We start from the raw sequence: 13327 nt of genomic DNA, 5'->3' as shown, positions 1-13327 counted from the left end.
TGCAAGTCGGTGAGGGTTGATACATGAGGGTTGTGCTCTTACACTTTTCCACTACAATTTCAAGATAGGAAAAATGGCAGCTTTTGGCTACTTTTACTTCAAGTGACTGGATCACTAAGTTTCAACATATGATATATTGTCTATGTTGTGGTATTTTGAAATGAATGTTGGGAATGAAATTTGGGTTTACATTTTTTTTTCAAACAAAGCATCATGATCATGATCTTATTTGGAAGTTCAAGATGTCGTCAAAATGTTCTCCACCTCTTCATTAATGTGGAGCATAAGATATAGTTAAGATTATGAAGCCAGACATGTGATATTTTCCTCGTTGGTTCTATTTTTCCTCGTTGAAGTCACACTTTACTGGGGTTTATACACAACACCTGACATATGGCGATTACCCCTGACCCTGCCCTTGTCACAATCACACATTGCATTATATATTTTTCTTATGTGTAAGGTTATGTCTTGGCATAGTACTGATAGTGTCACAGTCTGTCATGTCCCAGTTTGTTTAATCATGTTTTCAGGTTATGTTCAAGTCATGTTTTTCCCCTGTCACCTGGTTCATTGTTCACAGCTGCACATCATTCACTGATCACTCCCTCCACAGTATTTAGCCTCCTGGTTTCTTTTCAGTCACTGCAGAATCCTCGCTATCCCTTCATGCCTCGCCACAGAGATAAGTCTGGTTATGCCTCATAGTCATAGTATTTATTCATAGTTTTGTTACTATAGTCTTTTGTATTTCATAGTCTTGATTTTTGTTTCATAGTTTTTGCCTTTGCTCCCTGTTCTTGTTTTTGTTGGAATAAACCTTGTTTATGAACCAAAAGAGCTGCATCTGGGTCCTACCTCTCCATCGTTCCTGACAGATAGTAACAAAACAATGTTCTCTAAGTTGTCTTAAAAAAAAACAATGCTCTTGGCTAATTTCCCAATTTCCTCGTTAAATCTGTTCGACATAATCCATTATTTTGCTTTAATTAACCATAAATATGTTGATTGATTTATAGATTCTCTGTCTACTTTGCAGAATATGCCACCTCAACTACCCTACCTAGGCTCTGTTATCTGCACATCTGCATCTTTTTAGTCCAGATGCAATTTTTCATCATCCTCATACGTTCAGGAATCTTTCTAACCACAGCATATCCCACACAGCCATTCAAAGACACTGCATTCACTGCGAGCACTTCATGAATTCATTCACTCTCTCATAGCAAACATACTCTCACTTGGCTTATTCTTAGCTTCATCTCCATTCATTCCTGTCTCGGAGGAGGCAACATCCCATTCTGGTGTAGCAGCCTCCTCCTGTCACCTGGCTGCATTAGAGCTCACAACACTGGCAACCCCCCAAATACCAGAAGTTTGATTTGTTGTTCGGTAGGGGTGATGTATGTTTTCTGTGTGTGGAAGTCAGAAGGAGTAGGTGGGTTGCACACATGTTACGAAGTGAGGCGCCATTGCGGCCTAAAAAACTATTAGACTCTGTAAATACACACTGTGGCGAAAGTAAACATTCTCAGCATGCCATCTAGGCGCACAGAAGGGGTACTGGGAGACAGCGACTGGACAGACTGTGAGGGGGAGGTGTGTGTGTGTGTTTGTGTGCGCATGTGACACTGTGTACATGTGTGCACATTAGGAGTACAGCACTAATCAGTGAGCTGAGAGGAGATGGATATGGAATATATAGATTTGAATGGGAGAAAACTGGTGTGTGTGTGTGTGTGTGTATCTAATCAGTTGAGAAGTCAAGTAAACAAGTTAAATTTGGTTTACCTGTGTGTGTCGTTATGAAGACCAGAGATGATTATTTGTCAGGAGCATGAAGTGTTTGTGTGGAACGGTGATGAGTGCTGCCCAATTATGATGTCTATCTTGAGAATGCATGTGCACAAAGTGTGTATTGTGCAGTTGTGAGTTTGTGATACCCTCTATGTCGCTTGTTGGCCTCACCTGGGTGATGAGAATAAACAATATAAAAACTGGGGGGGAGAGGGGTGCAAGTAACCATGGAAACAGGGCTCAGAATATGCACTATTCCCAGCCCTGAGAGTGCCACACCGCCCACAGCTCTATTTTTAGTCCTTACTTTGGGCTTACAATATCTGTTACATCTAACAAGAGTTAAACTGAGTAATCATCAAGCATGACTACAGAAATGTGACTCTGACACTATGTGTGTCATTAAAATGGTAGCAGCACAAGAGCATATCGGACAACCCGGATCACACTACATGCTTTTAACTGCTGTGTGTTTAAATGGGGCTCTGAGGATGTAAACCCCTAAAATAGATTATTTTTTGCTGATTATTACTCTTAAAATCACCCTTGCATAAAGAGATTAACTGTCTTAAATAGTAGGTAAGTATGATTAATGAGATGCATTGTGTTTAAGAGGATAATAAGTACTACTGTGTGCATGAAGAATGCAGAGGGATATTGAGAGCCTTATCAAACTTCAGCTTCTTGTCTGGACTTTACCAGAAAAACAGTTTGGCATCATAAGCTGCTCTTGACTTTTCCATTTGTGACAAATCCATAAAACCACCAACAAACCCAGTATAATGTATGTAAGTATGACTGACAAATGCACTCATGACTCTTTTTACCAGTCACCTGTTGTTTGTTGACAAAGATGGCCACCGTGTTGATGTTATGGCATTTTATGAATTCTGTGCCTGCTGCTGCTGACTCCAGGTTAGATTTGTCAGCGCTTCGGGAGATGTACAGTTGACATGAGTTGATCAGCTGAGCTTGAACTGGAATCATAGCTCTGGATTATTTCTGGATAAGCAACAACTCTAAAACACAGACATACCTGCCAGGCTGAAGAGGGAATAATATGAAGGACCAACCCAGCTTGGGCTTTTTTGTCACTTAAAAAGACCTCCAATATTCATACAACATCACTGCATCTGCAGCTCCTCTCCCCCCCCACACAAATACCATACACTTCAGACACTTACACATCTCGTGCTTCTTATATAACAAATGAATACTTGACGCCCATACATACATACATACAAGCAGCACACACATACAGTTCTCCAGACACCACAAACTTGGGTTGGTGGTGGTGTGATGGAATGCTGGGTATCATCTGTGGTGACTCTGTTTGTGTGTATATGTATGTGTGTGTGCGTACCCTCCCTCCCCTCAGTGCTCAATCTAATACCCTGTCATCATCAATAACCTCACCAGTGCTGACTCACTGGCTTTTACAAGTGTGGGGTTTTGGGTCTTACTCGCAGCCACAGACCCCTGTCTCCATCTCTGTCTGTCTGTCAACCCACAGCACCATCCAGAGTTGTGCGTGTACATTCAAGCAATCAGCGTGCACGCTTGCCTACAGACTTGCTCTTTTCTGAGGAGATATGTCCACATAGGTATGGATGTCTCTTCCATCTTTCTTCAAGTGAAAGCCTTTGCAGACCCTTTACCACCCACACCCACAGCCAGCTCCGCAGTCACTCCCAATCGGACCCCAATCCATCATAATAATTGGCAATCATCAAGAGACATAGGCTCATCATCTTCACCGCTGAGCATGTCACCCCTCCTCTCTCCTACTCACCCATCATCCCTATCCTAATTGTCTCCAGGCCTTTGTTTAACCCTCCTTACTTTCTCCTTACAAAACAGTGTTTTATCTTCAATTCACACAGGAGTGTAGATGTTTATGAAGCGTCCAAACACTAATAATGAATGCATAGTCATTTGTATGCTGATGAATGAGCAGACAGGCTGTGACAGACAATAATGACGCAGAGCGTCTGACAGGGTAAAGGTCGGCAGTGTCTTGACATTTTTATGGATTATGTGACATTGAAGTTTATGGCCCTGATTCAGAGCCTTGTCCCTAATTTTTATCCATATAATGTGTCAATCAATGATATATCGTTTGCCATGAGGACTGTAAATTTGCATCAAGATGATATTATGATGAGGTTTTGTCATTTGTTTATAAATGGAAGTGTGGATTTCATCAGTGGTATAAAGTAGTTGGAAAAGCTTTGTGGAGAAAGGACAGGGCACTTACTCATGTAAGGACAGGAATTTTTCCTTCGGAGTAAGAAAAAAAAATCCCACATGGTCCAAATTTAATCTACAGCCATATTAGATGCCTCAATATTCTGCCTCTATTTCTAGAATGGGATTAATTTGGTGAATATGAAACTGCAGATGGACTTTGAGAAAAGGACCATGGTTAGAAGAACAGTGATGATGTTTCCCTCACATGGCCTTATGCATTTCACATTTTTATTTGATTTGAACACAAAAAGAACAAACACTCTTCAGCATCCCACTGAGCAGATTCTAGGAGATGAGTAAAATCTTGGACTCTCAGGTGTTGACAGTGATTGAAGTGCTTCTCGATTAAAGTCATAATACTGTCAAATGTGGTGATTTGCGGAACAAGGACTTGGCTGACATTTCTATGCTCTCAGTTTTGCTAAGGACGCCCGCAATTCAATCAGGGACCACCTGGAGGTCCCCGAACCCCACTTTGAGAACCAACGATGTAAGTGGCTGGCAAGGTCTGTTTCTAAAAGGTGCGCACCTAACTGGCTGGAGCCAGGGCGGCGTATTGCCTTTCACACGCTTCTAAAATACTCTCCGGGCAGAGCCTGAAAGGGTTACTGTTTCCCAAAGTGCCTCATTCTGCGCAGTCGAGAGGGGGCGGCTGAGTGGCGCCGTCGAGTCAGAGACGCAGTTTCTAAAAACCCCGAGACATCATCAAGAAAGAAGCTGACAGTAAGGAAAGCAGCCCCCCTCCTGCTCCTTCTCTTCCTCCTCCGCTGGCTTGCTGCCGTCCTTCTCCTCTGCTTACCAAATCCCCTCAGCGGTTCTGTCACAATAACCGGGCGGCAAGTGTCAAATCCAACTCTGGCCGCAAAAACACAAATCACTTGAAGGCACACAAGATGCGCTCACTGGAAATACTACTCAAGCTGCTTTTAGCTCGCAGACATTTAGTCATAGCTCTGTTTAAGTCGTTGATTGCATTTAAAGAATAATATAAACACCATAAAAATGAGCCCTGCTTACAGAAAATGACTCCTCGCTTTGATTTCACAAGACTTTTTTTTTCCCCCTGCGCGTCTCCAGCGCCTTTAATTGGCCATATCTCTTTAACTTGCAGACAGCATACCCCAGCTCTCCAATTAATAGTCTGCTAACGTCAAAAACAGTTGACCATTGTTTTATGGGCTTTGTGTTTTTCTTTTCTCTCTCTCTCTCCCTCTCTCTCTCACTCTCTCCGGGGCGGTCAGACTTGAATAGGCGCCGGTCTGCTCCAGTCCACCTCTATACAAATACCTCAGTGGAACTTATGTGGAGCTTCCAGACCCCAGACGCTTCGCCATTTCATCATTTGACACTGTTTAAAATGTCTGAATCATATTTTACGCATTATGTTAACACCTCGGATCCCTGAAGCCGGCATGTGCGTAGACAGTGGGGGCGAGCGTGCGTGGCCTCCCCCTCCACCTCCTCCTCTCTCTGGCTCAGACAAATAAATGTCAGTTCTGTGGAGGCGCTTGAGGTATGTGTTGCGCATTACACGGCGTAGTAAATCAGCCCTTTCTAAAATCACTGTGACGGCGTGGAGCGTCAGGCAGTCCACACAGAGCCACTGAAACTTGGACTTAGTGCGGTTAAGTAACTCCACTCCACTTCTCAGCCCGACCATCTGAACGCTGCAAAAAATAAGAGCCTGGCATAGCCTCTACTTACTCTTCATAAAATGCGGATCACTTTTACGTGTTTATTAATCTTAACATGAAATTACATTTCTGTCATGAGTGTTTTTTTTATCATTACCGGGAACCAGTGTAAATCCTTTTCATGCACATTCAGCTCTTCTCCTGCAAGGAAAGAGTGAATGAGACAACATGTTCCGCTGATATTTTTTACAGCATACACGCCCCCTTGGATATAGACACTCGTTGTAAGCAATATGGCTTGACACTAATTCATGTTGAAAAGATAGACTTTATTGCTAAAACGTGTAACCATAACATGTACACTGATATGTCTTACTTTTTTATTTCTTTCTTTTTTTTTTTTGTCATTTTTAGAAATATTCAAGTAGACATCTCCCATATTTTTTTTCTGGTATACTCTGCTATTCTCTTTCCTTATGCTCTATACTCACAAATCGTTAAAATAATAAATAAAACGTACAGTTTTGTTTATTCCTACAATACTATGTATTCCAAAAAAAAGCTGAGTTCACGCCTTTACATATATATATATATATGTATATACATATATATATATCTTTAACCTCAACTTTCTTTTTTTTTTTACAATTTAATTATTATTGATATTAATATTATACAAAAACTCTAGGCAGCATTGCAGTGAAATAAAAGTCAGCATCAATGTTCAGTTGAAAAAAAAAGATCACCTCTTGGAGAAGTGTAGCATATCATGAATTCCATCTTCAATGTCTCTTAAAAAAAAAAACATCCCCCAAAAAAAAGCTCTTCCTCATGAAGTGCTCCTGGTTCTCCCCCTCCAAAAGACAATGTTTCAGGGTTGAGAATAAAATATGGTCCTGGTTCAATTAGAAAAAATAGCTGCATTTTTCTTAAATATGTACAATGTTGGTATTTCACTTAAAATGCTATATAAAAAAATAGATTTGCTATGGTGCCCACCTCTGTAGAGAGTTAACAGTGCAATAGAAACCGTATTTCCAGTCCACTCCCCCGTCGACCTCCGCTACTTCCTTAGAGAAAATCAGCACGAGCACTTGCACTCTGAGATGATTGGGTATTGCACCTGTATCCACGTACAGTATTTCTGTCTTAGAAACCCTTGGCAATACCACCGCAGGAAAATCTTGGTGATTGACTTGACGGGTTTGCATGACATCCCCTCAGGGAAGGAGCAAGAGCGCTCAGAGAAACAGTTTCCCTCCTTGATGTATCGTGGCCAGAACCTCACGCCCAAATCCTTCCAGGTGTACACCACAGGGCAGTGCGTATAGGTCCACAGCCACTGCAGGAATTTCCTGCGGGCTTTCTTGCCCACTTTTACCCGCTTTCCATAGGGGGTCTCTGTGAGGTCCAGCTTTTTAATCTCGTTAGGCATGGGCTCCTGCAGCTTCACCTGGTTGTCTGGCGTAGAGAGGTTCACCAGCATAGGCGAGCTGATGGACATGAAGTTGGGGTCAAAGTTGCTGCCGAGTTTTTTCCTCAGAGTCCTCTCGGCCAAGTCCTGCTCCCGGGGGTCGTACTCCGGATCGGGGTCTTCCTTCAGGTGGGGGACGGGAAGGTTATCACTTGGCGATGGACGGAGGCGAAGGGAATCTGGGAAAATGTCTCTTCGCTGGGAAACTCCAAGGTGAACGCACACCAGCACGTAAACGAGTAGAGTTTGTGAGAGGCCCATTATTCCCCTTGTTCTGTGCTCTGGCTCTCGTCGTGTGAAAATGATTCAGTCCTGTTCCCGGGTACTGTGTTGTCTGCAATGAGTAGCCCGGGGCTTCATAAATAGTAGAACTTCAGTCACCAGCAAGGCGATACTTTTAATAGACCGCGTCGGGTTTGAATGACATGGAGCGGAGTGCTTTGCTTTTTAGGGCTCCTTCAACTTTGCAATTTACCCGCTGATGCAACTCTGCAGCGTGAGATGCCACTGCTTTACAGCAAGCTTTAGGTCGGAAAAAGAGCGCAAAATAGGGAAAACTCTAGCCTATTCAAGCTGTAGTCTGCTTCACTCCGCTCCTTGGATTCACTTTGGGTTTCTCTCGGTTGTCATGGTTACCCCGGGGACTCGAAGCTACGACTAACTGTCTACACTGGATGACAGCGGCCGAGGCGAGAGCAGCATGGAATGAAGTGTTTTCTAAAGAGACAGAATAGATCCGGAGCGTCCCGAGAGAGAAGGGCGCACAATAGAGGACTTCACCAAGTTTTAAATGTCACGCGCCCGGCAATGAGGGCTGCCTTGGCCAATGTTATTTTTACGCACGGCTTTTATGAACGTGTTCTCTCTTAACGTCGCCTGACGCCGTCAGGTTTGACAAAGTCCCGGGGTACACAATCAGTCCCAGGGTCCGTGAACTCAGGAAAAAGTATATGCAGTCTCTTGCGTGGTATTCCAGGAAATATGTGCACTTGAAAACGTCCACAACTTAGAGGAGCCGTTGGATACAGTCTCAGCTTATGAGATAACAACCATTTCTCTTTTCAGAGGATGTTCCAAATCGCAGCTCAGTTTTATGTTGTTTAAAAAGTCTCAAGTTGTTTTATTTCCACAGAACTCTTGGCTGCGCATTTACAGAGAAAAAGCGAAGAAAAAGGCTTTACAATGAGTTGCAGTGTCGGTGCATGTCAGCAGCAAACTGCAAAAAAAGAAGCCAGTAAACGTTGATAGTTCAGAGTTCGTTTCAGTGTGGCATTGCTGAATCCTTTCAGAGAAGCTCCAAATCGCAACTTCGCTGCATGAAGAAACGGTCCATAATCTGGAGCGTTTTTGGCCGGGCTCTGCAAGCGGTCAATTCCTGAGGGAGCCTCTCTGCTTCTTTGATAACTGGTACAGAAGCTCCTACTGAGTCGCTCCTACTTCAGGAGTCTGAGAGACTTGGCGCTGGAGCATTTCTTTGCTTAAGCACACTGTGTGTGAGTGTGTCTGCAGCGAGTGGTGCTCAGTCCCAAGTTAAATATCCCCCTCCGACGGTACAAAGTGTCAGAGGGGCCTGCCCACCCCGGCCACTTTCACTATGATTGACAGCCCCGGGCTACCCCCCTCCCCTCACAACGTGGAAAATATCAGCCTCAATGACAAGGATCAACTGGGTCCTAAAGCACCGGTTTTATCCCGTAGTACAGACTAATAATCAAAGACATGAAAAGAGCTGTAGGAGAATTGCTCTCTCATACAGATTTTAATTGTTCTGGTAAATGCTCTTTCCTGCGATTTTCAGCAGTGTCTGTGATTCACTAATAGGTTCAATGCGCTGTCAATATTCAGCTGAAGCGTGGAAGAGTTTCCTTGGCTTGAACTTTCCCATGGAATTGATGGGAAACGTTTGGTAGCTCGTATGCGGAAAGGGGGCATCACATTCCACCTTTGTTCATCGGGATTTGGGTCTACACAGGAATTGGCCGGTTGAACTTAGAGGTCACAAAATAGGCACATAATTAAGGGCTATAAATGGCCACGGATAACTAAGCGGTACCTTTCCCATACTAAGCAGTCATTAGGTCATGCTGAACTTTTTACTTTTGTTTGAACTATGTTGATTCTGCTATAATGCAACTTGGAAACTATCCAGGTAGATCCAGTTTACTGTTTACAAGTTAAAGAAAATAAACTATTTGGTTAGCCTCAATAACCCATGGCCATGCTACAGTAAGTTGAAATTTAGGTATTACCTTTTTTTCTTGCAGAAATGCTGGTGAAGTGGACATGCTTTCTGAGCAAACATTCAGAATTTTGAAGACTTAAAACCCTTACGAAATAGAGAAAAATCGTTCTCATTGTTTTGTCTAAAGTCACAAAAGAAAGATAATCTCATTTAGATATATTTACCCTGTCAGTTTTATCCTGACTCTTGGTTCCTCCTGCAGTTCAAACTATTTTGCAGTTCAGATAAAATGAAAATGTGCTTGTCTTTTGTGTTGGTCACTAGAGGGCGTTGATCCAGCACGTTGAAGAGACGAAGCCAGAAGCTCCCCACACTCTCTCCCCCTGTGTGACTACTAAGGTTTGAGTGCGTGCGGAGGGAATTTTACACTCATGGTGTAAACAGTGCAGCTCAAGTGAACCTGTTCACCAGGTTTCTCATCAAACCAGGAGAAAAAATATTTTAGGATCATCGCAGCAAAGTGATGTTAAAAGCAATATCTAAACAAAGTCTCCTCTTGAAAAATAACAGAAGTTTAATAACAGGAAGTACTCTAATATATGTTTGTCAAGATACGTTATTATCTAAGCTTATACATGTGGAGAGAGTTGCCAGGAGTCTTTTGCATCCTATGAGTAAATTCCTGCTGACCCCTCAACATGCACACCCACACTCACAGTCATAATCTGGTTAATGATTAGAGTTCCAATGTAGACAGAACTCAGTGGGTAGCGGGGACAGTAAGGCTGAGCTGGCTACTGTAGAACTGGCCGGTGCCATTGTCTTCCTCCACAGGTCTTGGGGTGCTGTAGTAACAGAAAAACCCCATGCAGGGAGAAGCACTTCCCTTCCTCCTAGTCTAAAGCACTAATGCTCAAGCAACCCAGCAATAAGTCGAACCCCCATCCCCTGGCTAATTACTGGAGATAGAGACAACTAGAGAGGAGGGGACCAGTGGACACAGTGGGGAAGAGTGGTGGTGATGATGAGCAAATGCGGTAGAGAGTAGAAGAGAGTGATGACGATAGTGTTTTCAGCAAAGAGAAAAGGACTGGCAGGGTGGAGGGGTGGTAGTGGTGGTTCTGGATGGCAGTTTACTGTGGAATGGCTCATTAAATAATAGCATTAAAAGACCCCGGCTCACTTTAACGAAGCTCATCAGCCTCTGATGAGAGGGGTGCTAGGCTGGGATGGGACTCAACATAGAGGGGAGAGGTGGGACTTGTGCTGAAAATTGGGCTTTTATAACAAGGGGACTTAGCTCTTTGGTTTTGCAGTGATTGTTCACGCTCCCTTAGGCCTCAATAGGGCGCATGTGATTGTGCTCTAGGTGGGGGGCTGCCCTTAGGCACAGATAGGACCCCCTTCTCCTCATTTGCAACGAATGCTTTATACACATATACACCCACTCATAGCACATGCACAACTACATGCACACACTAACACCCCCACAGCTCTATACAAAGGCCTCTACCCAAGGTCCAGACAGGAGCTTATCCAGTGCAGGGGCACAGCAAGGGGCAAGCCTTGCCAGACTGGCTGACTGTGCCCACTGGGGACTGGTAGAATGGCACAGAGGGGTGGATGGAGCCGAATCATTTGGAATTGAGAAAAGGGAGTAAAACATGAGAGTTTCAGAAAGTGAGAAAAAAACACATCTAAGTAGAGCTGGACCAATATAGTCAACACTGTATCTGTATTTCATGTCTTCTACCACTAATGTCAGAGGATGAGAAAAGTATTTGGAAGTTATTTGGCAAGGTGCTTCGGCAATTTGCAAATAGTCTTGGATGGCAGATAGTACCACTCTGAGATCCTCAAGGTACTCTCCCTCTAAATCAATAAATACACTTGGAGCCTTCTCATAGTTTGTTTTTTGTTTGGTACGTTGTCAGGTTTTGCAAACAACCAGAGCCTTGACACTTTTTTTGGAACAGTTAAAAATGCAAAATTTTCAGCTTCCCTAAGATTGGACCCATTGCATATTTGTGTCTTTGGTAAGATCCAGTATGACAGCCATTTTAAATATTTTTGTTGTAATAGCTTTAAGAAAAAGACCAACTTGCAGGCAAGACAGATATTTCTTTCATGAGATGCCACAACGATTCAAAATAGAATTGCTCACAACTCAAATAAATAGTTTTCCACCCTTGCTTGTCAATATTGCATTGACTGTATTCCCTACTGCCTTGCCATCGTCTCCAGTTTTACACCCCTCTTCTCTCTCCCCCATATTCGACTCTGTCTCCGAGCCTTAACCCAAAGCAGATGGCCCGGGAAGCATGTCAAAAATCTGTCTCCCGTTAGCACTACTTTTGAAGCCCCTTCTACATTTTTTCCCTCTCCCCTGAAATTCATCATAAAGTTATTTTTGCAAAATGCCCAGTAAACAGCATCAAAGTGATATTTTTCCCCTTTTCTCTAAGAGAGGAAAAAAAAAGAGGAAAACGGTACCATATAGCTTGTCCTTGTTATTGAAAGAGCGCAGTGACATGCTGTTGTTCAATCTGAAGTCAATCTGAGTAGGGCCCCGCATCCTTTGTTTCTGTTACAGCATTCCAGCCATGATGGAGAAAATGCTACTCAATGCCTGATCAAAAGCAGTGATTAATGTTGATCATATTGTAGACAGCTCATTGGCTGTGTGATGTGATAGTGGGGCCCACTTTGAACTCAGAGACTGAAGAACTCAAGCGAAGCCAGAAAGCATCCCTGTAACACATACATTATGAATGTAAAGGTTTTTCTGTAGTTTATGGATCTCTTCAATCACTCAGTACAGTAGCTGATATATATATATATATATATATGACAGCTACTATATATCTATATATATATATATATATATATATATAGATAGATAGATAGATGTAAGTATATAACATGCTATAACACTTACAAGTTAGGCTTACATTAAATTACTTTGAATTTAGCTTCATATATAAATTTATGAAGCTACACTCTCACCAAAGTAATCCAGAAGACCATGAAAAATAATGAAAAATACTTTAGAATACTTTCCTGTAACAGTCACATCCAAAAATGTAACCTAATTTCTCCCTCAAAAAAATCCCATAACTGAATAAGAAACTTAAAAATACTCACAAGCAAATGCGTTATATCAAGTCTTTTGTAAAGAATTGGGGAGTGACCAAAATTCAGTCAGTTGAGATATGATTCCCAGCAGTCAATGTAGTAATTCTGATAATTAACTCACTCTAAGACTGACCAGCAATATCATCCCTACATTCCTTAGCATCAGAGATATGAAACAAGCAAAAAGAAACCAGGAATAAACAAAAGGAACGAAAGGCAGTTTAGAAGATGCTCAAAGGTAGAGTAGTTTCTATTGAGTAAAATGTATGCGCTTTAGCAAAATGCGCATCCTACAGAAACTACATTGGCATTAGTAGTTTCATAGGTATGCCCTCCTCTTTCCTCTTCCCTATTCTTTTTCAGTGACGCCTGGCAACTTCTAATTGGGGAGGCTGGTGTAACCTTACAAAATTCCAGACTGATTTAGTTATTCACATCTTATAAAGTTAGGAAAGAAAAGATCTTTACAGCTCAAAGCATCCCATGGTCTCTTTTTTTCCTCTCCTTTTTTGTTTGTTTCATTCCCCCTGGAAGACCAAGAGAGTGCCCCATGCCTTTTCTGTTCTCTGCATGTCCTCCTCCTCTTGCTCTCTTTTCCCTCCTTGTCCCCTGCCAGATTAGGGAGGGATGAGGGAGGAATTAAATTGATCACCACCTTCCGGAAAACAACAGGAAAAAATAGTGCATTCCGAACACCAGGAGGGCGTTCCCCCTGGTCTTCCCTATGGCAGGATGACATCATTGGCCTGCCGCCCAATTCCCACCGTTCACAATAGGATCACTGTTGCCTTCTTCACGGTGGCACATCAGCCAAAAGAGGAAGATAGAGCATCATCGAGAGAAAAACAGAGAAAG

The 13327-nt window shown here is 42.7% G+C and overlaps 1 protein-coding gene across 1 annotated transcript; it reads right to left on the bottom strand.

The window, feature by feature from the left end:
- Positions 1-5989: 5989 nt before the first annotated feature.
- nog2 (noggin 2) lies at positions 5990-8653 on the bottom strand. Its single transcript, XM_072373177.1, has one exon. The coding sequence runs from the start codon at positions 7414-7416 to the stop codon at positions 6763-6765; it is 654 nt and encodes a 217-aa protein (XP_072229278.1). The 5' UTR covers positions 7417-8653; the 3' UTR covers positions 5990-6762.
- Between the last annotated feature and the right edge of the window lie 4674 nt (positions 8654-13327).

The sequence above is a fragment of the Leuresthes tenuis genome, unplaced genomic scaffold (genome assembly GCF_036924035.1).
Source record: "Leuresthes tenuis unplaced genomic scaffold, fLeuTen1.0.hap1 SCAF_20, whole genome shotgun sequence".
Lineage (NCBI taxonomy): Eukaryota > Metazoa > Chordata > Actinopteri > Atheriniformes > Atherinopsidae > Leuresthes > Leuresthes tenuis.
This window is presented reverse-complemented; position numbering and strand designations above follow the sequence as displayed.